This window comes from Alosa alosa, chromosome 14, assembly GCF_017589495.1.
Source record: "Alosa alosa isolate M-15738 ecotype Scorff River chromosome 14, AALO_Geno_1.1, whole genome shotgun sequence".
In the NCBI taxonomy this organism is placed as follows: domain Eukaryota; kingdom Metazoa; phylum Chordata; class Actinopteri; order Clupeiformes; family Clupeidae; genus Alosa; species Alosa alosa.
The window spans coordinates 9,269,307-9,292,820 of record NC_063202.1 but is presented as its reverse complement, the minus strand read 5'-3'; the positions used below and the strand labels follow the sequence as shown (position 1 = coordinate 9,292,820).

General features: G+C 43.0%; 1 protein-coding gene across 1 annotated transcript in view; it reads right to left on the bottom strand.

Moving 5' to 3' along the window:
• Positions 1 to 799: 799 nt before the first annotated feature.
• The window catches only part of LOC125307327 (chromodomain Y-like protein 2), a 46,566-nt gene continuing 23,851 nt past the window's right edge, over positions 800 to 23,514 (bottom strand). The window contains exons 3-7 of the mRNA XM_048263247.1: positions 17,304 to 17,521; positions 8,331 to 8,503; positions 6,344 to 6,554; positions 5,838 to 5,981; positions 800 to 4,296 (exon numbers count right to left, since the gene is read on the bottom strand). Of these exons, the coding sequence (XP_048119204.1) occupies positions 4,138 to 4,296; positions 5,838 to 5,981; positions 6,344 to 6,554; positions 8,331 to 8,503; positions 17,304 to 17,521 (905 nt within the window). The 3' untranslated portion in view covers positions 800 to 4,137. The remainder of the gene's footprint in view (positions 4,297 to 5,837; positions 5,982 to 6,343; positions 6,555 to 8,330; positions 8,504 to 17,303; positions 17,522 to 23,514) is intronic.

Genomic DNA, 23,514 nt, shown 5'->3' with positions numbered 1-23,514 from the left:
TTTACATTGTGGGCCATATCACATTAAGTATCACATAACGTATAGGCCTAACAGTAAGAGGAATTTCACCAATCTAAGTGCCATTCTGAACTTGGTGGAGAATTGTAATTAGCATTTCCAGCCTAATGCTGCCAGCTGAACATTCTTATCAAATTTGTCTGCACAATTATATGTAAATTAGTGATAATGTTGAATTACTCTCGATGGAGTGAGCACAGAGCGAAATCAAGCTGTTTGAAAAAGTAATCTTAACACCAGATGGTGCAACAAGAGCATTAACAAGTGCAACTAACCATCCACTCCACTTAAGAGTAGTAATAGTACTCTTAGTAGATTGTGTTTTTGTAGACCCTTTACAAAATACAGCAGCGTCATTTGGCAATAGAAAATGACAATGTTGAATAACAATCGACTTTTGTGTGGTTCAGATATGTTTAGAGATGATAGTTGTTTTTGCTCTGCTTAACAATATGCAATACCAGTACATCATATTTCCTAGTGGTCAGACCATTTCTATGGCTTAGCCATTTCTGGAAGGTGAGGAAAGGCTGAACAACAATGGAAAGAAATGGCACATAGTAGTTTATTATGTGTTTGAACAAATGAAGTCTGTTGCTGTGTTGTCCTGAATAGCTAGCATAGATGAGGCCACCAATGCAAAGAAAGGACAAATTCCTGACCCATCAATTACTACTAAAAAGGTCATTTTCGATTGTTGCATTTACAAAACAGTACATCTGGACATGTGTACAAGTGTCTACATGTCCATTGAGAACAAAATCAACACACAAACCATAAATACGTGTTAACTTTTTATTCTTTCATTGCAACCGTCTCTCTCAAAACTAATGTGAAGACAGTGTTCTACAGATCCTACAGGAAACGACTTCTAAGGCACCCAGAAAATTTGAACTGAACTATATTGTGGTGTAGGAACTGTTCTCCCCTGGCGTTGTCAGGGGGACATCAAAAGATTCTTGAAGGGAATTTAACAAATTCATAAAAGCATTATAAGAAAGTTGGCATGCAATAAATTATCCAAATGCAATACAAGAAATTAATTATGTTTTTAAATAATACAGAGGATATATTTCAACACAAGATTGACACATTAAACAACAACTAAAATCAACAACAGAAGAATAAAGATTTCCCCCCAGTCAAGTACATAGATGGAATTATTTGTCAGTTTTGAACGTTTGTATGTGCTGTCTTGCAGAGGTACAATCAAAACGTATGTTTCTTTATTTCTTGTTGACATTGTTGAGGTTATCCATCAATTTCATACAACATCAGTCATTAGTGCAATGGTATGAAATGGTGTTTGATATTATCCAGGATTCCATTAATGACACTCAGGGTTGAGAGGACAAAATCAGAAGTTACTTCTGATGTAATCTCAAATAACTCGCCAGACAAATTCATTTTTTTTTCCATATTGCTACAGGATGTCAAATGATTACACATATTTTAAACTGTACACTGCATATCATCCATGGGTTAGACAAATGGATGACAGATTTGGCAATGTTCTTTGTTTTTTAAATGTATGTAAATGACATAAACTACCAATCAATGTCATGTTCACTCATTAATCCTCTCTAAGATAAAGTGATTGTACACAGGTATGTCCAGCATCACAACCAAATTTGTATATGTTAAAATACATTACACATAGTTCACAAGCTCTTATTAACGCTTTTACATTCACGTGAAATCATTTTCTGGGGTTATGTATAAGTCTAAAAGAAACTCAAATGTGCTTCAGGGAGAGTTAAATATTATGGCACTGTTGCCCCACAGGGATCACTGGTTAAAATCTTTAAATAAATAAAAAAATAAACTGTGCAACATTTCTACAATTGCTCACTATGCCTATACAAAAAACACCAGAAATATAAAGTTTTGACGGTGACAATTATCTACAATATATTACATGCATAATTACACGATATAACAGCCTATACTATACTGTAAATGTGTACAGATTCATACCATAAACAGTATCAATATTGTAAAAATGCTCGCAAAAAAACTACATCTGCCATTGTATATAAACAAATATATAATATATTTATATATGTATACACATATATCCTGAAGACATGACATGCAGACAGTTACTTCTGCAGCACAACCACCATCACAACAAGGACACCCTAACTGATGACAGGTGTGATGACACGATCTGATAACTTTGGGACGAAGAGGACATTATGTTTCTCTTTATACAAAAATACACAATCTTATGTACCAGTGAACGTATAGTTACTTGACCTAATTTTACATATGGATACAAACTATGCACAATGATTTAGACCTTTGCCTCTCTTATATTTACACCACAAAGATTCAATTCAACCACACACTTTAAAACTAAGAGCAAATATACACACTTTTCTCCAGGAAGCATCTTCTGGCAATAAATAAATAATAAAAATCTCCACCCCCTCAAGCTTTTCTCTGAGCTCAAATGTCTCTTCTGACAACCATCTTATGTGGTGTTTATTGTCACTTTGGATATTTCAGTGCTTAAAATGTGCACTCTCCACACTGCCAAAACACAGTGCTGTCATCACTGCTTGAACAGCTTTGACAGAATAGAATAGGAAGAACCACAAGGAGCACCATTTTAAAAGTAAACTCCACAACACATTTCATCACCACATCCTTCAGAAGACATGGTGTATGTCATGTAAGTAATGACTGAATGCATGAGAGATTCAGCTTCAGCTCTTGAATCATTTTACAAAAAGAAAGAAATGCATGTGTTTTCGGTCTCAGGTCTCTATTCACCCTTTATATACAGAGCTGTATCTGTTAGTAATGGCCTTTTCAATGATCCTTTAGTGCAAAGGGCATATCTACACATACATAGGAAGCTGCATTGCACAGATATAGATGGACCTGACTGTTTACTATAAGCTACACACACAAACATTGTGAAATAATGTTAATATTCAATTGTTTTCAACACACTGTTTGGATTTAATCTCATAATACGAAAGCCTCTGAAGTCACAACTCCCTAACCAAGTGGCTGAGCAGGATTCTACAGTCGGCTCAAAATAAATTATAAATAAAATTACCTCCTGTTATAATTAATGTTCATGTTGCTTGTTGCGTCTGTGGGAAAAAATACTGAAAGTTCTAAAAACAAATTGTGGTGTTTATGGTTTGCAACATTCCCTTCCCTTTGCGAAGACGGTGCATTTTAGAAGCTTTTAGAAAACTATAATTATGTTCATACACAGTTTCGATCCGCACAGTGAAGGTGAAATGCATTCTAGTCAAAAAGCAACTGTGATCTGTGTCGCCAACCTTTGGTTTATGATAAGAATATGTGTACATTTACACACCTGGAGAGATTAAAAATCATTATTACAAAATTGAAGACTGATGAAAACCCACAATTTAAATATTGTACTGCTAATCAAGTAATCAAGGAGGAGCACAACTAACATGGCTATCATAGCAGTTTTACACTTCATTGAACTGTTTTGCATAACAAATAAATATGACAAAGGGCTTCATACATGAATAAGTTCAGAAAGTTTCTGCCGTACCCATGGGCAATCAACAAAAGAAAAGACATTTCAATTTAAAACATGGAGCCTGCTTCCTTTTGGTTCTAGAAGTGCTCTGAGATCATTACTCCAGCCTTACCACCTTTGGATGACTTAATGACCTACCACTGAGAGAAAGATGGAGGCCAAACCATGACCCCTCATCTCCTCACAGGCTGATCACACAGCTAGCTCAGCGATCCTGGACCTTCCTTGAAACTAAAGCTCTGGGAACGATAGGGGTGCAAAAGCACAACGCTGGCGACAGCACATAGAAAACCCAAAAGACCCAAAACAAGCCACACCTTGCACAGTACACATTAGAAACAGTGAAAGGTCAGAACACATCTCTCTCTCTCTCTTTCTCTCTTTTGTTGTGACCTTGACCAAGCCTGAAATAAAAAAAAAAAACAATCAAGACTGGTCAGGCTTTGTTTTGTTCTCAGGGCAGTGGGAAGGTCTACGGTCAATCACACACTCTCGCACTCTCATTCTCTCAAGATCACAAAGCCTTGGCCAGCGCCGGCTCTCCAGCTCCCGTCTCCAGACGATGCGGGTGTGCAGGTGCTGGCTCAGGCCTCGTAGCCCTTGTTCTGCAGGTAGTTGAAGAGTGCCTCCAGGCCCTTAGTGGAGCACCACAGCTGTTTCAGCATCTGACACTCCTTCTCATTGACGTCATCGAGAACGGACAGCAGGATGCTCCGCACCAGGCATTTGGACTCTTCTAGAACCTGCACCACACAGAACATGTCATGGGCTAATGTGACCCTTCACATGGCGAAACCAGTACCAATTTTTCAAAATTAAGTTACAGTAATTTCCTGTGTATTAACTGCATTATTTATAAACAACAGGACAGTGTTTTATGCTAGTTCAAAAAACCCAAAAGCATATTAATACCATATTAACTGCCCCCTGTGTATTAACCTCATAGCTGAAGAAATTTTGCAAAATCATTGTATAAACCGCGGCTAATAGTTGGTAAAATTACGGTATTGTGTTTTCATAACAGTCCATAAAACTTCCAAAAAGGTTTTTAAATAGTGCTAGTGATGGTCATAATTATATGTTTTACTGTCTCCTCAGGAAACAGAAAAATTAAAAATACTCAAGAATGCCTGCATTGTTTTTATTGTTCTTTCTTTTTTTTAGAAAACACAATTAGTCAATAAGTCAAAACCCATGCATTAGCATTGCCTTTAGTGTTAAGATTGAACATTAGTGGAGAGAGTTAGTACTTTGGTACACAGAGCATTGAGACCCAACAGTAAGGATGATGACTTTACGTCTATCACCATAGTAAAACTTCAGAGAAACACCACCTGCTTTTGCTATTTTTGTATGTAACTGCACTGCTATTGTAAGCTCTGAGTTATTGGACATGTTGGTTTGCCTCAGACTGTTTCAAAAGCACTGAGCGCAATAATCATTTCCACCTCTCCACATTTAAACCAAATCCCTCCAGCTAAATGGCTCTGCTTCTACAGCATGACATGCCTCACACTAGTTTGTATTTTCCAGGCTGTGCAACTTTGGCTACACATTTACAACATGCAGATCTGCATGCAAATCACTGAGAGGCTTTGAGTGTGTGTGTGTGTGTGTGTGTGTGTGTGTGTGTGTGTGCATGTGTGTGTGTGCATGTGTGTGTGTGTGCGTCTGTGTGTGCGTGTACATGCGTGCGTGTGATTCTGTGTGTCTGTGTGCATCAGTGAACACCTAGCCCTCAGTTTGAGCTTTGCATTCTCTGAACTGTGTGCTGTTAGCGTGAGGGAGCTTTTGTGCTTTCCTAGACATAAACCTGTCACAAAGCTTGAAGCAGACATATGAGCTTAAGACAGGGCTGCTAAATCCTCCTCCTCCTCATGAGTTTGGCCCAGACAATCCGTCCTCTGTTCAGCTAATCAAGGTTCTGAGGCGCATTTCATTATCGCAGTCTGCACTGGATTAGGAAAGAACCAAATCCTTGTGAGTTGGAGGATGGACCACTTGTGGCTTCAGTAAAATATGATGTTTTGGATGAACACTACACTGGAGTTCATTTCAGACCGTTTCCTCTTCTGATACTTCCACTTGCTATTTTTGACAGAAAATAAGGAGCACAATAATGCTTAAACAGAGGCATGGACAAGTTAAAAATAAATCCATTTTACGGCAGACATATTACAAAACGGATTCAAAGAGTTGACCATTTCTGCAGCAATATTCGGAAACACCCACACAGCACATTCTGGGACACACTCTGACCATTCACGTAATAAATGGGCCATACCACTGCACTGCAGGCAGCCATTTCTTTCACCCGCAGCATCACTTCCTGGTTGAATGTGGTGGGCCAGAAGACCTGGGAGACCAGCCCACGACTGCAGGCTTCCTGTGCTGTGAGCTTCCTCCCACAGAACAACATCTCATTTGCCTGGGAGGGAGGGAGGGAGAGAGAGAGAGAGAGAGAGAGAGAGAGAGAGAGAGAGAGAGCAGCATGGTCAGAGACACAGAGGAGAATGCATGTAGGCACATTCTCATTCACATTCACAGAGCCTTCCCTCAAATCTAAAACAATCATTTGAAGGGTTTCATTTCAGTTGAATACGGTGGTAGCTCATGTTAGCAATGGAAAAAAGGCAGAATGTTTAAATGTCAATAAATGCATAATGATAATAAAAGATTGTAGAAAGCATCACTGTAATCATGAGACAAGTCCAATCAAGGTGTAAACAAGTAACAGTACAGTGCTAGTGTTTTTTCTCCTGACAAGACCCTGAGCTCTCGCTCACTCACCAGAGCCACCCCAAGTATCTGGGGGAAGGTGTAGGAAGAGCAGCCGGAGGGGGTGAGGCGGAGGGCGGCACAGGGCGTCTGGAACCAGGCTCTCTCGCTGGCCCACACAATGTCACACAGTGGCAGGATGGACGCCCCCAGGCCCAGGGCGGGACCGTTGATGGCCACCACAATAGGTTTTTTAAAATGGATGAATGCCTTCACAAAGTCCCTAAAGACAGAGACGACAAGGAGAAGCAGTAGTGTACACTATAGGTTGGGCTACGGTCCCTACACACCACACAGCGGTTCAGCGGAAACTAAGGGCTTCTGAGAGACCTAGCAGCATCAGACATTAAGGCTGAAAGTGAGAATGGGTTCAGTGGGCAAAATGAGCACATTTCTGTGTGATAAAAGCTTACAAAGTTGCTGGAGAAGCATACTGACAAGAGTGTGTAATTCCTGACAAATTTAGAGTTTCAGTCTCTCTCTCCCCCTCTCTCTCTCTTTCTCTCTCTCTCTCTCTCTCTCTCTCTCTAACTCTCTCTCTTTCTCTGTGATTCGCTCGCGCGCTCTGTCTCTATTTCTCTTTCCCTCTCTCTCTATCAGAATCACTCACTCATTTTTATCTGCCCTTCTCAGCTGCAGTATTTCACTTTGCATGAGTCAAAACGTCACCTCTGATTGCAACAAATTACATCCCTCTTTTTTTTTTTATCCCTCACAGCGGAGCAGGCGCTGCCGCCGCTACTGCCGTCGCCGCCGTAGCCCCACCGCCCGCAGCTCTGACCAGACTCCTGCTCCAGCTATTTCAGTGCAGATCTCCTGCTGGGGCCCTGATAGAGACTGAGGCTAACTTCTGTCAGCTGCTGCTTAAATACCATTCAAGACGAGAGTCTGAGTTGCGTCTGAGAGTCTAGCCAGTTGGCGTGTGAGCTGACAGCTCTGTTAAATAAGCCGGTGATAACATCTACATCAATGACCTTGACAGATCCCAAAATAATCCACCGCTTATCATCCTTAAATGACTGGAAATCACAGCAGAGGTGTGAAATGGTGAATATTGGCAAAACAGTGACACTGAGGCACTTCTACAAGAGATTTATGCAAGCCTTTCAGCCAACGAGAGGGACTTAGAAAACATCATCCTCAACTGCTCAGAAAAGGAAACTTCAAAGTGTGGTAGAGAACTCAATGAATAGAGGTATTCACACCATTAAAAACTGTGATGTGTACGAGACAAATTTGTTCCTAGAAATCCGCGGAGCATTTCTCCTCCCGTTCACCAAAAATCCAAGTCTTAAACACCTGTTTTAAGTCTTAAGTCTTAAACAATAATCCCTGCTTCCTTTAGCTGGGAAATTTAAAACACTAAACTGTATCTAAAAGCTCTCTCTAGAGAAAAGCCATGTTTTGTTGTTTTGGTGTACTTGCCTAATTCAGCAAAGCATTCCGTCAATATGACAAGTGACGTATGCATTCTCTGCAGTCTAGCACAGTAAATATTACACTTAAATTGACAAAGTGGAATATCATTTTGAGCTCCAAGGTTTGTATATGTATTTTTTTTTAATATGGATAGTGATATGAAGAATCAGAGCTTCACCCAGCCAACAGGTTTTTACTACCCATACCAATAACAGTCTGTTTCACAACTTAATTAGTCAATTTCACAATTTCAATCAGTTTCAATCATGGTCAATGAGAGCATTATCGCCTTGGCAGGGTAAAGTGTCTTCTGTCCTTCCTGTAGAGGGCACTGTAAAAGAGAGACTTTCTACGACTCTGGTTACATCTTCAAACCTAAACCTCTCCAACCTGACAAAGAGGCTTTGAAAAAGCGCTGCACCTTTAACTGATCTGTTTAGTTGACAGCCAGAAAGCAGTGATAGCTTTGACATTTCAGAAGCTTTAAAATGGGCAAATTGCTTGGAGAAAAAAAATGAAGGCACTGGTTCTGCAGGTGCAGAGAGTGTTATGGACTGTTGTGTGTGCTGGCCAGTCCTACCGCACAGCATCGGCGATCCGACTGCTTTCTTTCCGGCGGTCGGTGGACAGGCGTCCGATGAGGTAGGAGGGGTCCAGTCCGCTGCAGAAGATGCTGCCCACGGCGCTCAGCAGCAACAGCTTGCTATCGTCGGCCGCCGCGTTCCCCAGGGCACGACACATCTCCTTCATTATCTGTGGATGGGCAGGAGACACACACACACACACACACACACACACACACACACACACACACACACACACACACACACAGTGCATGCTGAGTGGGAGGTAGCTCGTTTGCAGCACTCTCTCGCCCTCCCTGCTGACACACTCTTTTATCACAGGATGACAAGACAAGATCTGAGGACAAAATGGACTGTCTTTATATAGCATTTCATATATTTATATATTATTAATATCATTCAAGGTAGTATTTTCTTACATCCAAATCAAAAACGTCTAGTTTCAATAAATGTGAGCATGATATGATGGTTTGTTGAGATGACAGATCTGAGACAAAATGGGCTGTCTGGCTGTGGAAGTTTAATGTCACGTTTCCTTACATCCACTTCATAAAATGGATTTTTAATAAAATGTGAACCTTATACGATACGATACTTTGTAGAGTCCAGAAAGTAAACAACACAGGATTTAATTTCAAATCTACACAGGAGGGATGTTAAATTCCTAGTGCTATAGGTAGGGGATTTCACACAGTGGCCAATCAACAACCAAGCCCATTTACCGTCAAATACACAATCACTAACAAATCAACCTTTATAGGCAAAAACCATCACCAAAAGAATAGCTTTCAAGAGCATTTCACTGGGATTATCAAGCAGGCCCCTTCCTTCATGGGTGTTTCATTGAATTAGGCCCGCAACACCTCCAGAAGGCTCAACAGTGGTAACTGGCGTCCCAGACCCATCCCCCTCCACACTCATGATGGGCTCTCCACCAACAAATACCGACAAATTCTTTGGTCATTCCTCTTCATTGCTTTGGCCATTTATGATCCAATCTGCAATGTAACCAGACAAACTACAAGTTCTTGATGCAGGCACCGACAAATACTAACTAACTCTTCAGTCAATCCTCTTCATTGCTGTGGCTGTTTATGACCCAATCAGCGACATATACAAACAAAATTTAAACCCTTGATAGGGCACCGACAAGTACTAGCAAATTACATTACATTACATTACATTACATTACATTTGGCTGACGCTTTTTAACCAAAGCGACTAACAACATGGTAAACAGTAAGTTTTTAGAACAATTCTCACAATTTTAGGACAGTTTAAAAAAACATTAGAGTACAGTAAGAATAAGTGTGTCGGTGAGTGCTGTTTTTAACAGTTACTTGTCAGTTTAAAACGGCTGGTGAGTGCTAGGATCAGTAAGACTTGTTGTAAGTGTTGCTATGAGAGTAGATGTTCTCTAAAGAGCTGGGTCTTCAGGAGTTTTTTGAAAGTGGAAAAGGATGTCCCTGCCCTTGTAGGAACTGGCAGTGTGTTCCACCAACGAGGAACAACAGATGAGAAAAGTTTGGATTGGCTTGAGCGCACGGTGGTAGAGCTAGGCGTCGTTAAAGTCAGAGGAGCCGCAGGCGGTCTGGAGGTAGTGTAAGTCTGTATGAGGGCATTCAAGTAGGTGGGAGCAGAACCGGAGACTACTTTGTAGGCAAGCGTTAGAGACTTGAATTTGATGCGGGCCGCCATAGGTAGCCAGTGTAGCTGGATGAGCAGCGGGGTAACATGTGCCCTTTTGGGTTGGTTGTAGACCAGGCCGCCGCCCGCGTTCTGGATCATCTGAAGTGGTTTCACTGGGCGCAGGCTGGGAGACCTGTCAGGAGGGCATTGCAGTAGTCGAATTGAGATGACTATTGCCTGAACCAGAAGTTGGGTAGCATCTTGAGTCAAGTAAGTCCTGATTTTCCGTTATGTTGTAGAGTGCAAAAGCGGCATGCCCGGGCGACTGAGGCAACATGATCTGAGAAGTTTAGTTGGTTGTCAAGAACAACTCCTAGATTTCTTGCAGTCCTGGTCGGTGAAACAGACAGGGAGTCAAATTTGATGTTGATGTCGTGGTGTATGGTAGGTTTAGCTGGGATGACCAGCAGTTCAGTCTTTGAGAGGTTCAGCTGGAGGTGGTGTGCCTTCATCCATGTAGCTATGTCTGAAAGGCAATCCGAGATCCGTGCTGAAACCAGGGGGGGTCGTCAGGTGGAAAGGACAGATAGAGCTGTGTGTCGTCTGCATAGCAGTGGTATGAGAAGCCGTCTTGAACGGATAATCTGTCCCAAGGAGGTGGTGTAGATAGCAAAGAGGAGGGGCCCAGCACTGAGCCCTGGGGACCCCTGTGGTTAGATGGTGAGGTGCGGATAGCTGACCAAGCCATGATACGTTAAACGAAGTCCTGTGAGGTAGGATTCAAACCAGGAGAGAGCAGAACCGAGATTCCCATGTCAGCGAGTATATAGAGAGAAGGATACGGTGATTAACCGTGTCAAAAGGCAACCGATAAGTCAAGCAGAATGAGTACTGATGACCGGCGGTCGCCTGGCTTCTTTAAGGCTTCTGTTACAGACAGCAGAGCCGTTTCGGTAGAGTGGCAGCTTTTGAACCCAGACTGATTTGGATCCAGAAGGTTGTTCTGTGAAAGGAAGTCAGAGACCTGTTTGGAGACTGCTTTCGTTCAATGCCTTTGGATAGGAAAGGCAGTAGTGAGACAGGGCGGTAGTTCTCGACTTGAGCAGGGTTGAGAGAAGCTTTCTTAAATAATCGGTGTTACCGGGCCATTTTGAGCGCTGTTGGAAATGTGCGGAGGTTAGCGAGCATTGATCACATGTGTGATAGCTGGAGCGATGGTCGGGCTGATGGACTGAAGTAGGCTCGTAGGTATAGGGTCCAGCGAGCATGTGGTAGGTCGGCTGCATGTCAGGAGTCTGGACACTTCACTCTCGGAGAGAAGCGTGAATGCTGAAAAAAGATGTTCCAGTAGTCCCTAGAGGTTGTAGGAGTCACGGTATCTGAGTCAGATGCGTTGAGTGGGCATGTAGAGAATTGACTGCTGATTGCCGCCACTTTGTTTGTAAAAAATGAGGCGAGGGTATCTGCAGTAAGGCTGGATGGAGGAGGAGGCAGCTGAGGGTTGAGTAGCGATTTGAAGGTTGAGAAAAGTTTTGAGTGTCTGTAAGCTGTTGATTTTGTCATGGTAGAAAGCAGTCTTAGCAGCAGTGATGCTGGCTGAGAAGGAGGTCAGGAGTGTCTGGTAATTTTGAGGTCGTCAGCTAGTTTGGATTTGTGCCATTTCCTCTCCAGCGGCTCAGAGTTTGGTGCGCTCTGCGATCGGAGGGTATCATTTAGCCATGGATGAGAATGTTTGGATCGAGCTGGCCTTGTGGTAAGAGGGCACAGCTCGTCTAGACACGAGGTCAGTGTGGAGCAGAGCGAGTCAGTGGCTTCATTAACCTCCAGAGAGGAGAAGGTGTTGAGTGGAGGTAGACCGGAGGCAACCACAGAGGAGAAGTGCGTTGGAGACAGGTTCGGATGTTGCGGCGAGCGTGACCATCAGCTGAGGAGCCGGAGGCTGTTCTGACAGGCTGGCGTTGAACTGGATGAAGAAGTGGTCAGAAAGATGGAGAGGCGTCACCATGAGGGTGTCTGTGCTGCAGTTCCGAGTGAAGATCAAGTCAAGCTCTTTGCCAGCTTTGTGAGTCGGTGGGCTTTGAACCAGTTCGAGGTCAAAGGAGTGGACCAGGGCCAAAAAGTCCGCTGAGCCTGGGGCATCTAAGTGGATGTTCATATCACCGAGAACAAGAAGCGGACAGTCATGCTCAGGGATGGAGGATAGCAGAGTGTCAAGTTCGTCAATAAAAAGTAGCCTAGTTGGCCTGGAGGGCGGTAGATGACCAGCACGCGTGGAGTTTTGCTGGATCGATCACTGTGATGGCATGGAATTCGAATGAGACATATTTGTTTGAAGGCAGTAGCGGGGTGAATTTCCATTTGTTGGAGATCAGCAGGCCCGTCCCGCCTCCTCGTCCAGATAGGCGAGGGGTGTGGGATAGTGTAAGGTTAGTGGAGAGTGCAGCCGGGGTGGCAGTGTTCTCTGGTTTGATCCAAGTCTCAGTGAGAGCAAGGAGTTCCAATGAAAGGTGGTTGGCATAGCCAGCTATGAAGTCGGTTTTGTTGACTGCGGATTGACAGTTCCACAAGCCCATGGAGAAGGAGGTTTCTGTCGGTGAGGACCGTTTAAGTTCCTGGAGGTGAAGGGGATTTCTGCCCCTTTTGACATTTCTGCCCCTTTTGGCATGATGCCGTTTTCTGCAATGGCCGGTGATAACAGATATGGTGGAAGGGCACATGTTGCCGTTGTCGGTGCCTGTGCTCGGTGAACTTGCACAGGTAAACTTGCTTGTCTTGACCGTGTCCGTCTTAAACGACGCTGGCTGAAACGCGGGCTGCCGCTTATGCTGCCGCTTCAGCAGCAGCCACTTTTTTTATTCTGCTAGGAATTGCATGCAGCTGTCCTCCTGTCTCACTAATGATGCATCAGCGTAGACCGCCCTCTGACGTTCGCACAGCTTAGATTGTTCAAAAGGGTGTTAATTACTGTCAACTGAAAGTCCGCCGCCACACCGAATCGAAACTCACAGTTTCAAGTAGCCTCCTCCCTCAGCTGTTCCCAAACGCCCAGAGTCCAATTCTAACAATTGGAGAGGATTTGGCCAGTAGTAGCCTATGTATTCTTGCTTTCTCTCTCCCAACTCACTGCAGTTGTTGTTCTTTGGTCATTCCTCTTCGATGCCGTGGCCATTTATGATCCGATCAGCAACATACCCAACTGACACCAAGCCATTTAGTATAAAAACCAAAACACTGCATAAATCAGCTCTGCCCATTCCAGCATCTGCCTGAGGGCTTCTCCCCATCCGCCAACACAGAGGAGGAGGAGAGGGAGGATGACAGTGACATAGCCCCCCAGTGGCTCCAACCTCAGGGTAAAGGCCATCGCTGTACCACAACACACTCATTAAGGAGCCTTCTAACTAGGCTCCTCTCCACCACCCCCCCGTCCTCTTTTGTCTTTTTATAATCTAATCTGATAAAGGGCCCAACCTGACCCAATTTAGGCTGTCATAGCATGCTGGATTGAACTGCTCCCGGTCCGTTTTGTCAGAGAGTAATCCCTGCCGTAGTTTTGGTGGAGATTGCAAGCAGGGAGTCAAGTGCCGGGGCTGACACCGGCTTAGCGGCACAGAGTCAATTAAAGCCATGAGCCTCCCAGACGAAAAGGGTAATGATAGCAGTGCGAAATTAAGAACTGGGAGGGACTTCAAACATTCTCCACACACACACACACACACACATGCCACGGGAAGCCAAGAACCCAAGGGGATACGCACACACATGCTCTGGGATCCGCTGCTGCAAGGGCTTGTCAAACAAGTCGGTAGCATGTACCAGTCAATGGTCCTATGGACCAGCACATTTGAAAGCCAGTCAATGTTTTTCTGTAGAAATTAAGTTTTGGACCGAAAGTGCTTACGTGGGAAAATAATTGGGTGGTGGGTGGTTTGCTTTTCTAGGATTTTTAGGACACATTTTTAATACTGCTGGTCTGCCTGCATTAGGCACGCTAAATCAAGCACAGAGAATGTTTCAGCAAAGACATGAGCCTTGCCTACTAACTGTAATATGCCTGATGCTAAAATGACTCTTTCATCTATTAATTTGTGTGTGTGTTTGTGTGTTTGTGTGTGTGTGTGTGTACCAGCTAGCTGTGCAGCTTCAATAAAGCACATAAATAAATGTATTCATGCATTTATCCAGTACATGTGCGCGAACACCATCTCTGTGTGGCTGGAGTCTATATGGAGGGAAGGCTGAGGGTCACACAGCCACACAGCCCCAGGCCTCAGCTCCCTGCAGCTCCCTGCCCAGCCTTTAGCATTCATCCATCCTACTCCTCAGTGCAGGGATTGAGGTCAGTGGAATAAGCTTCTATCTTCAGTGTGACAGCACAAGAGAGGAGAAGAGAGGGGAGGAGAGGCAGAGCTAGAGGGAGAGAGAGAGAGAGAGAGAAAGAAAGAAAGAAAGAAAGAAAGAAAGAAAGAAAGAAGAGAGAGAGAGAGAGAGAGAGAGAGAGAGAGAGAGAGAGAGAGAGCAGTGGAGAATAGATTGACAAGTGTCCAGTGGAAAACACCACAGTGCAGTGCATGCCAAAGCAGGTTCCACTATTCATATTATTCAATTTCACTCAAACGCCAAACGAGAGGAAATTCTGAGTAAACCACTGAGCATCAATGACCTCAGCCTGATGTCAGTATTAGATGTGAATAGGGGGCTGAGAAAGACCGGAGATATTTTTTTTTCCTTCTTCATTTCAACCAGAGGGCATGAGCTGTCTGTATACGTTTGGAAATTGTGACGGCAGTGCCTTCTGTCCAAACCGATAATCATTAGTAGGCAGATTGCAGGGCAGCAGTGCATACTTGTGCATACGTTCACATGAAAAGGACTGCTCTCTGTCCATGTCTAATGCAAAATACATCAGCAGGGCACAGCCCCCCAGTGTTTCGACAGCAGACCAAGGATTGTTGGTAAGGGTAGAGAGGAAGAGAACACTTTCTTATGTCAGGCTCTAGTGTAGGGGTGCTTGTCCACACCTCAGTCTCATGCATTAGACCTACTGGTGCATTGATCTCCTCTCCTCCTCTCACTGTCTGGGGCGTGAACATGAGCCATGTGACGGAGGAAGGGAGGTGGAAATGGAGGCGATTTCTCCCTCCTGACGGACGACGAGGCCAGTGGGACTGTACCACCGCACAACTCAGAACAGTGCGAGTGCATTGGCAGAGGGAAAGGGATGGCAGGAAGCAATAACACACTCCCTCTCAACCATTTCTTCTCTCATTCTCTCTCTCGCTCTCTCTCTCTCTCTCTCTCTCTCTTTTGCTCGCTTCAATCCATTTTCCACTTCGCTCTGCACTGTTGACTAACTCTGGAGAGGCTGAGAGCGAGAGGGGATTTTTAAGGCCTAAATATGTTGGCTCTCTGAGAAGGCCCACTGAGCCCCAACATGAGCAGAGGAAGAGAGAGAGAGAAAGAGTTAGAGAGAGAGAAGGGAGACAGAGAGAAAGAGAAAGAGAGAGAAAGGGAGAGGGGGGGGGGGGCTCTGAACATCTTCATAAGCCACAATGGAGTTTAGGATTGTTGAACGACACACACACACACACACACACACACACACACACACACACACTAATTCATCGGTGTTCATCTCCTCACAATTCGCCCCCTGAAGGTTGGCTGGCATTATCAGCATCCCCCACTGTCTCTGCGGAGGAGGAAGAGGAGGAGGAGAGCCGAGCCGTCCTGGGGTGCTTATCATGCCTCCCTCGCCCCGCTGAGAGCAACTGTGAAATGAACGGACCACCCATGTTTCAAATGTGTGGGTTTCCGCCACTCGCCTACCACAAAAATAGGTGACAAAAACACTCTTGACATTCACAGGAAACAAAATAGATCTGCAGCAAGACAATGCAGAACTATCGTTCAGGTTCACTGTTGAATTGCTCTGGTCTCATTCAGCAATGCTCCAACTGGCAAATGAACAGCCAAGCCCCTTTTGTGATTGTGTGGGGAGACTGTCAAAGCTTCCAGCACCATGGACAGAGCATCATTAAAATGGCAATATGGTCGGACAGATTTCTCCAGACCTTTAGGACAGTCTGCATCATTTATGCACCTGCTACAAATTACAACCAGGGGCAGTCAGAGGCTGCTCCCTGTACTCATCAGACAAGACTGCCCCGCCTTCAACTGACAAAACATTGACCTTGTTTCCTAACGGTGCTCAGGGCAGGCTGCCTTGTGAAGTGATCAATGGGTGTGTGGCCACAGTCTGCATATCAGTGCTTCAGCAACGCTTGTGCAGAGTAACTGCTCGTTTGAAGTCTGTCTCTTGTGAGTGCGGCCGAGGACACACATTTTTTCTGGAGCAGGAGGGGTGGCTTTGCTGTAAGGTGTAATTAAGGTAGCTGACGAAGACAACTAAATGAAACATTTCAGCAGCAATGACATAAAATGGGAAAAACATCTGATGTTGGGATTTGGCATAGATGAACCTGATTTGGTTAAAATGTCAGGTGAAAATGTTGATGTATTGAGGACAATTAAAATGTTGCAATCTGTGTAAAATACACAATTATGTAAATACATTTTACAGGATTTCTTTCAAGGCCACTGTAGCCATTCTGCCACAATTTTTGCTAGTTCTTCAATATTTGCAAATGAAAACATTGTGTAACACTACCCAGCACAGATAGACATGTCATTATTGATACATTTGGTCTCTAATCAATGCATGCCACTCAAATGTCGGCAATCTCACATGAGAAAATGAGTTATAACACACTGAATACATATTGAGATGATACAGTTGGTGTGTTATTTTCATAACAAATAACAGTAAAATGAGTCACACAAAATGTGTAATGGTAACATTCTTGTCATTGACATTGTTGGCCAAATAGGGAATCCACCAAATTAAATATCAATAACATACTATTTTGCAGGATGTGTGCTGCTGCCCCTTTTGCATTCAACTAGTTTACATCATTGAAAGGGTTGATGAACAATATGGCACTTGATAATGTTTATTTAGGTAAACATTTAGATTAACCAAATTTTTGGTGTTTTACCTGTATACACTGTACTTCTAATAGCTACGATGTTTTTTAAAAAAAATAAAAAAATAATTCATTTGTAACCTACTGTATACCATGTAGACTATTTAGCACACATCCTCTGCATCTCCCAAGAACATTTTGATGCGATGTTATGTCATTGTCTAATGGAGTACCTACCCAGTGCTCCAGATAATAGTAATAATTTGCTGCTAAAATTGGCTTCAGTCTGAGTGTGTTATTCCCACTGAATGAGTCCTTGCATTGTTCCAGTGACTCTGCTGGTCGGTGGCTTACCTCTGGTGTGAGTGCATTGTTGTCTGAGGTTTGGCTCGAGAGCAAAACGTGCGTGAAGCCTTCTTCCTTCCTGACTACAATGTCTCGGAACCGGCAGTTGTTGTCGCTCTGTCGCACGTTGTACCTAAGTCTCTTGTCAAACACGTAGCCTTTGTCCTCCGCCAACTTTCTTTTCACTGAGCTGTGCAAATTTAATCCTCCATTTGCGAGAGTAGCTCCTGTTTGAAAGCAAAAAGATGAATGGGAGTATCAGTATACTGGGTTTTCTTCTGCAGACAAAATAAGGTGGATTTATCTACGGTTACAAAAACCTTGTGATACCAGTTAAGTAGGAGTCCTGGAGTAAGCAAAGTAAAAAATGTATCATAATTACAACTGTAATACAACCCTTTAGAACCATGTGCCTGGCATGGAGAACCCTTTTCCTACAGTACTGTCAAAATAGCCAAAGTGAATTCAGAAACGCCCTAAATACACTTACTTACAAGCACTTTCACATTTCAGATTACATGTTTAGATCACTCAAATAGGGCTCATATCACCAACAATAATATGAAACAGGTGCTATAGTAATGAAAATATAACACAGTCCTGAACCAGGGCACCATGTAATGCAAATTGAACATCATCATCATTTATCAACATTAACATCATCAACATCATTCATCTCTTGTTGGTGGAGTGGGCATGTAAAATGCACTACCCTTGTGTTCTCACATCTATCATTGTATATGCTCTAAGAAACAACTCTAGCCTCTCAGACTGCTCGAAACCCAGTAATAGGGGGGGATCTCAGCCCTCCTGAGATCCAACCAATCAGGACATTGATTTGTCTGTCAATCATATGTCCTGCCAGGGCAGCATGCATCCAGGCAGAAGAATCTCTGAGGGGGGGTTGTCTGGGGGGAGGTGTATCTGTTTGGCTCCCAAGTCCTATTATACTGACCCCAAAAAAACATCTATACTGTGAATATTTATCTTGGATAAGTTCTTGTTCAAAAAGAGGGCATTTAGAGTCATGTCTTTTGTGTCGAAATCTGTATGGATAAAGCAGGCCGTGGATGGCTTTGTAAATAAAGGTCTGGAATACATATTCTCATGACTGCCAGTGCCAATTCTTAAGAGTCTCTTGAGGTACTGAGGCCCATAATGCTTTCACTTACTGAGCGACCCTGAAGCCATTCAGAATCAACACAAGCACTGTCATTGACAAGCCTGAACTAAAAAGGCAGCCACTCGAAACGCTTTGGGTTTATGGGCCAGCAATTCTTCTAGGTTGAGGAGGTTGTCTCTGTATGTTCCAATGTAGATTGTGTGCTGATCGCTGGAGCAACCTATCAGACAGCTCCGAGTCTCTCCTCAGACGCAAGGTGGAGTAAACCTAATGATTTCCACCTGGTACAATGGTTCTCTGTGGAGAGTCCATATAGGTGCAGCTGCAGTGAGGGATCTCGCCAGCTGTTTTGAAGCTCATCAGTCAGTGTACAGTGGAGTGTGTGCAGAGTCCCACCTCCTGACACGCAGGTTGCCTTAGTAAAGCTAGACGTCTGACAGGCAGATGCTTGTCCTGACGGGCACAACACCTGTTCATCCTAATTAAGACAAATGATATGTTACACATTTTGGGCCAGTCACAGAAATGTATTTCTTTTCTCCACAGCATTTGCTATGCTGGCAAGTGCTAAAAATACTATGAAAAATCCACCAAATATGCCATGTGTTCTGAATTAAAGCTGTCGAACCCTTTGAAGGGGTTGTTAAACATGTATTTGACTATGGCAGGGATGCCAGCAGTAAGCAATGCAAACCATTCCAAAAGATAGGCCTCAAAGCTTGGAAATAAGTATTCAGAATTTGTGTCTGATACTGCATGTTTGGGACGTGATTATTGGGTGTGTGTTTCAACCGATACTGGGGAAAAATGCCTCGCACAAAATTGGATAGACCTAACTAATCAGAGCAATGAAACAGCCTACTGTGAATCCAGTAGGCAGAACAGCCAAAACATCCTTCTTCCTAACACATGCCTTAATTGCCTTAATTGCAGTTTCCTGTTCGTTATTGCGCTGTCAACATCTTGTACAACAGACACAATATCAAAATCTAAACATCTAGCATCTCTAGCGACAGCCAAAATGAGAATTAGACTGTATAAAATCTGTCCTTTTTGTTGTTAATCAGAACAGGCAAAGCAATCAGTATCCTAGGATGACAATCAGAATGGAAAAGTACAAAGATTTAAGGACAATGTGGATTCATATGGGCCCTTATATTTGTGAATCAAGACTATATGTTTACTACATTCATCGTCCTACTGTTCAGGGCCCCCATCTATCAAATGTCTAAGTTAGAGACATTTGCTCTAAACAGCTCAGGGAATATGCTTTCCCAAATCCAGGCTCCAACAAAGGGCAATGTCTTTACCTTTTTTTCAGAACCAATATGAGGGTGGATGGGTGAATGTTGAAGCATAACCAATTCAGAGATTCTAGATTTCTATGCAACATTTTTAGATATCCAAACAACAGTTGGTTTCCATTCCATTCTCTATTTGGTGATTTGACCTTGCACAACAGATGCAACTTTTATCAAAAGTGTTAACCAGTCTCAAGGTATAAACCCTGGCAGTCTCAGGTCAGCAGTCATGCACCATACCCATGTCTTTACAGTTTCACAATATTTTCTGCCAATGACCAGACCTGACTGCTAGAAGCCACATGTAACACTGGTCTACATATAAATCATATGGGAGATATATTGAGCTAATAAGATGATATTTTTAAAGTAACATCAACAAACTTTCCCTAAGCCGCACGCATGCTATTTGTTTATCCAGCACCGGCTTTGCAAATAACGATGTCCAGAGACAAGGTAGAATATGTTGCATGATTTTATGAAAGTATGATGTATTGCAACATCAGATGCAAGGCAATTTTGTAGTTTCTTATGTCTCATTCTATCGAACTACAGATCCGCTACCCGATCTGGCAAACTTACACAGTGCAGTTATAGCTGATAGAGGGACGCGAAGCGAATGCAGAAGCGCCGTTCAGCCTGTTACGAGTTGATGAACCACAAACTGAAACAAGTTTGGAAACATTATTTTAAGGTACAACAAACTCGTTGGTGTTGCTTTAAGGTAAAACAAAAAAAAGCTAATAAGGGTTTACTTTTGAAGTAAAAATAAAAAAAATAAATGTTAATGTGATCATTTAGACATATTTTAACTGCAAAATGGGACGTAATGTTGCAAACAAACTAGCAGGCTGCTGGGAAAAGAACCATGGCTGAGGAAGACTACCGACACCCTGCTGGGCCAAGCAGCTGGCCAGTCGGCAGCAGCCCTCCTTCTGGGCTCCGGTGAGCAGTTCCTGCGGGACTGCAGCAGTTCCTAGGGTTGATCGATAAATATGGGACTTGGCCCCTCCAGGGAAGGAGGTAAAAAACCTTGCCAATGCTAGACACTGCTAGACAATGCAGAACAGGTGGTGCAGTCTGTAGAAACGTTGAGACTTCTCGCAAAGTTTAATCCATGTATTCCTCTCCATCATGGTTCAGGTAAATAACCCAGTGTAGGCTACATAGGTCAGTGGTCTATAGAGACAGACAGGCATTTGAGATGAAAGAAACAGTACCATTGAAGTGTCTTCACAAGGCCAAGGGGGGAAAAAAAATACAGCAGGTTACTTTTGGGGAACAAAACTTCTCTTGTATACACGCTGTGCAGGCAGCTGTTATGTTCTCTATATTTCTACCAGAAAGACTCAGTAGACAGAATAGAATCAGTTAACAATTTAATTATTAAAGGAACGGCTTGGATACATATATAAACAATCACTCCTGATCAAGACCTTCGCTGTCCCTTCAACTCTTCTTCATATTCTAACTTTGTCCACATTTCAGAGGGAGGGGGGGCTGACTCACACTATTCTGATGCCCTCCCTAAGCCTCACCAGCATTGCATTGCATTGCATTGTATTTTATTGCACTGTACTGTATTGTTCTGTATTGTACTGTATTGTTCTGTATGGTACAATATTTATTTACCACAGAGTACATAACATGTATTTAATCACTATATGTATATTTACTTATACGGTATCTTTGTTGTTATGTTAAAAAAGTGTCACTGACACAAAAACAATGTCAGACGGACTAGGTCAGTATTAATGGACACTTAAAATATTGATTAAGGCTTTTCTGGCCAAGAGGTTTTGTCAGGTCTCCTTAAATACCCTCCCTGGTAGCATGCTGTTCTTAGAAGTTCTTGGAATTTATATATTGTTTTTAGGGATATATTTTTACCACGCTTCACCCTATTCCATTAGCTTATTTATAAGACATTCTGGAATTCTGCTTGCGGGCACTTTCACCTGAGTGGGTATTCTTTCTTCAATATGGAACCAAACTTTCGGAATTCCTAAGAGCCCAATTCCAGGGGGAAATTCTGTAAGTAGTTCTGCGCACCCTACTGGTTTCCCATTGGCCACACTGGTAGCACAGATGTGGCCACATACCCAGTCTCTGTACAGCTTGATGGTATGGTTTAGTGGTGAGAACAAAAACTGTCCAATTAGTGCCTTTGTTTTCAGGGCTTATTCCAAATCACTTAATCAAATCAAATGGTATTCTGCTCACTGTGTCTGTGTGTTTTCAGTGTCTTCGTAAGAGCATATCAATGCAGAAAGTCAGAGAGACCTTAACCTTCTCTGTCCTTCTCCGCATCTCTGTTGTAGCTATTGTTTTGGCTTCAAAATGGTGCCATCACCTCCAGATTACTATCTTAATTCACTTTGACAAAGAGACTTGAATTGGCATAGGCAGAAAATAAATGTTTGGTGGAACAACACAATTTTCAGAGTTGACATTAAACCTTTCCTGGCACTAGAGGGGTCTACTATATAATCATCTGTTTTCAACTGAAAGCATGACCTTGATAATCTCTGGCAAACCAAAATATTCTGCACAGACCTGCAGACATTGATAGCATGGGACAAGAGGACATTACAATATAACCACAGAGCAAATTACTGAAGAGGAAACAGCGCCTACGAACACTGTGCCTGACCTCTAACCTAATCATATTACATTTCAGGGTCTTTGCCTTCCCTTGAATTTGGAAAGGCAAATACCAGTGTACAGCTGAACTATAAATGTGCTGCCTCACCATCATTTATTTTCATTCCACAAAAGGAACTATACAGAATGTAGAACGGCAGTATTTACATGATTCTACCAGAGTTATATGGAACACAATGAACAAGCCACAAAAGGGGGCGACGCATGGTACTGAATGGTTGCGATCCCAAAACTGTCACAAATGTAGGTTATCCTATTTGGCCATCTGTAGAAAGGAAATACAGATGTTTAGGAAATACAGCTTATTGTTTGTTAGTTAGTTTGTTGGTTTGTTTGTATGTATGCTTCGGGCAGCACTAAAGAAACAAACATATAAAACTCATGACTCTCATTTGCAGACATTATTATTGCAATTACAAGGGTAGACAGCTTCAGAGGATATGACTCATAGAATCTATTTTGATGGCAATGCCAATGGTTAAAACAGCGGAAATAGGACTCTGTCTGTCTGTCTGTCTGTCTGTCTGTCTGTCTGTCTGTCTGTCTGTCTGTCTGTCTGTCCCTCCCTCCCTCCCTCCCTCCCTTCCTATCCGGGAACAGACAGGAAGAAGAAAGCCCAGAAAGAGTCTCTATTATTCTGTATTATGCTGATGTGTGGTATACTCCACTATTATGTTGTGATACTGAACTAAGCAAAAAGACTAGTAAATTGCACAGTGGATGTTTTACAAAGAATGGCTATCAATATTGACACTATTGAGTGATACCGCCAATGGTCAAACTATTTTGGATTAGATTTATCTTTTGGCTTTTCTGTAAGAGGTTTCTAGTCTGTTGAACAGCACATGAAACACACTGGAAATTGTAAATTTGCAGACGACAATGAACAAAGAGATAAGATAGATAAGGGACGGGAATGGCACTTATGAAGTCAGCTCACGCAGTGAACAAGAATGTCCTCACACTAACAATCATTGCTACATGAGTCACACTGTCAGCAACAACTTTATTTATTTCAAACTTTCAGAAGTCCTAGATGAGCTCTTTCTGCCATGATTGAGTCTGGGTTGTCTCAGTGAACTCTGTTTGTTATGACCCGCTCACATAGTGTATGGTCATAAGTCTTTTCCCA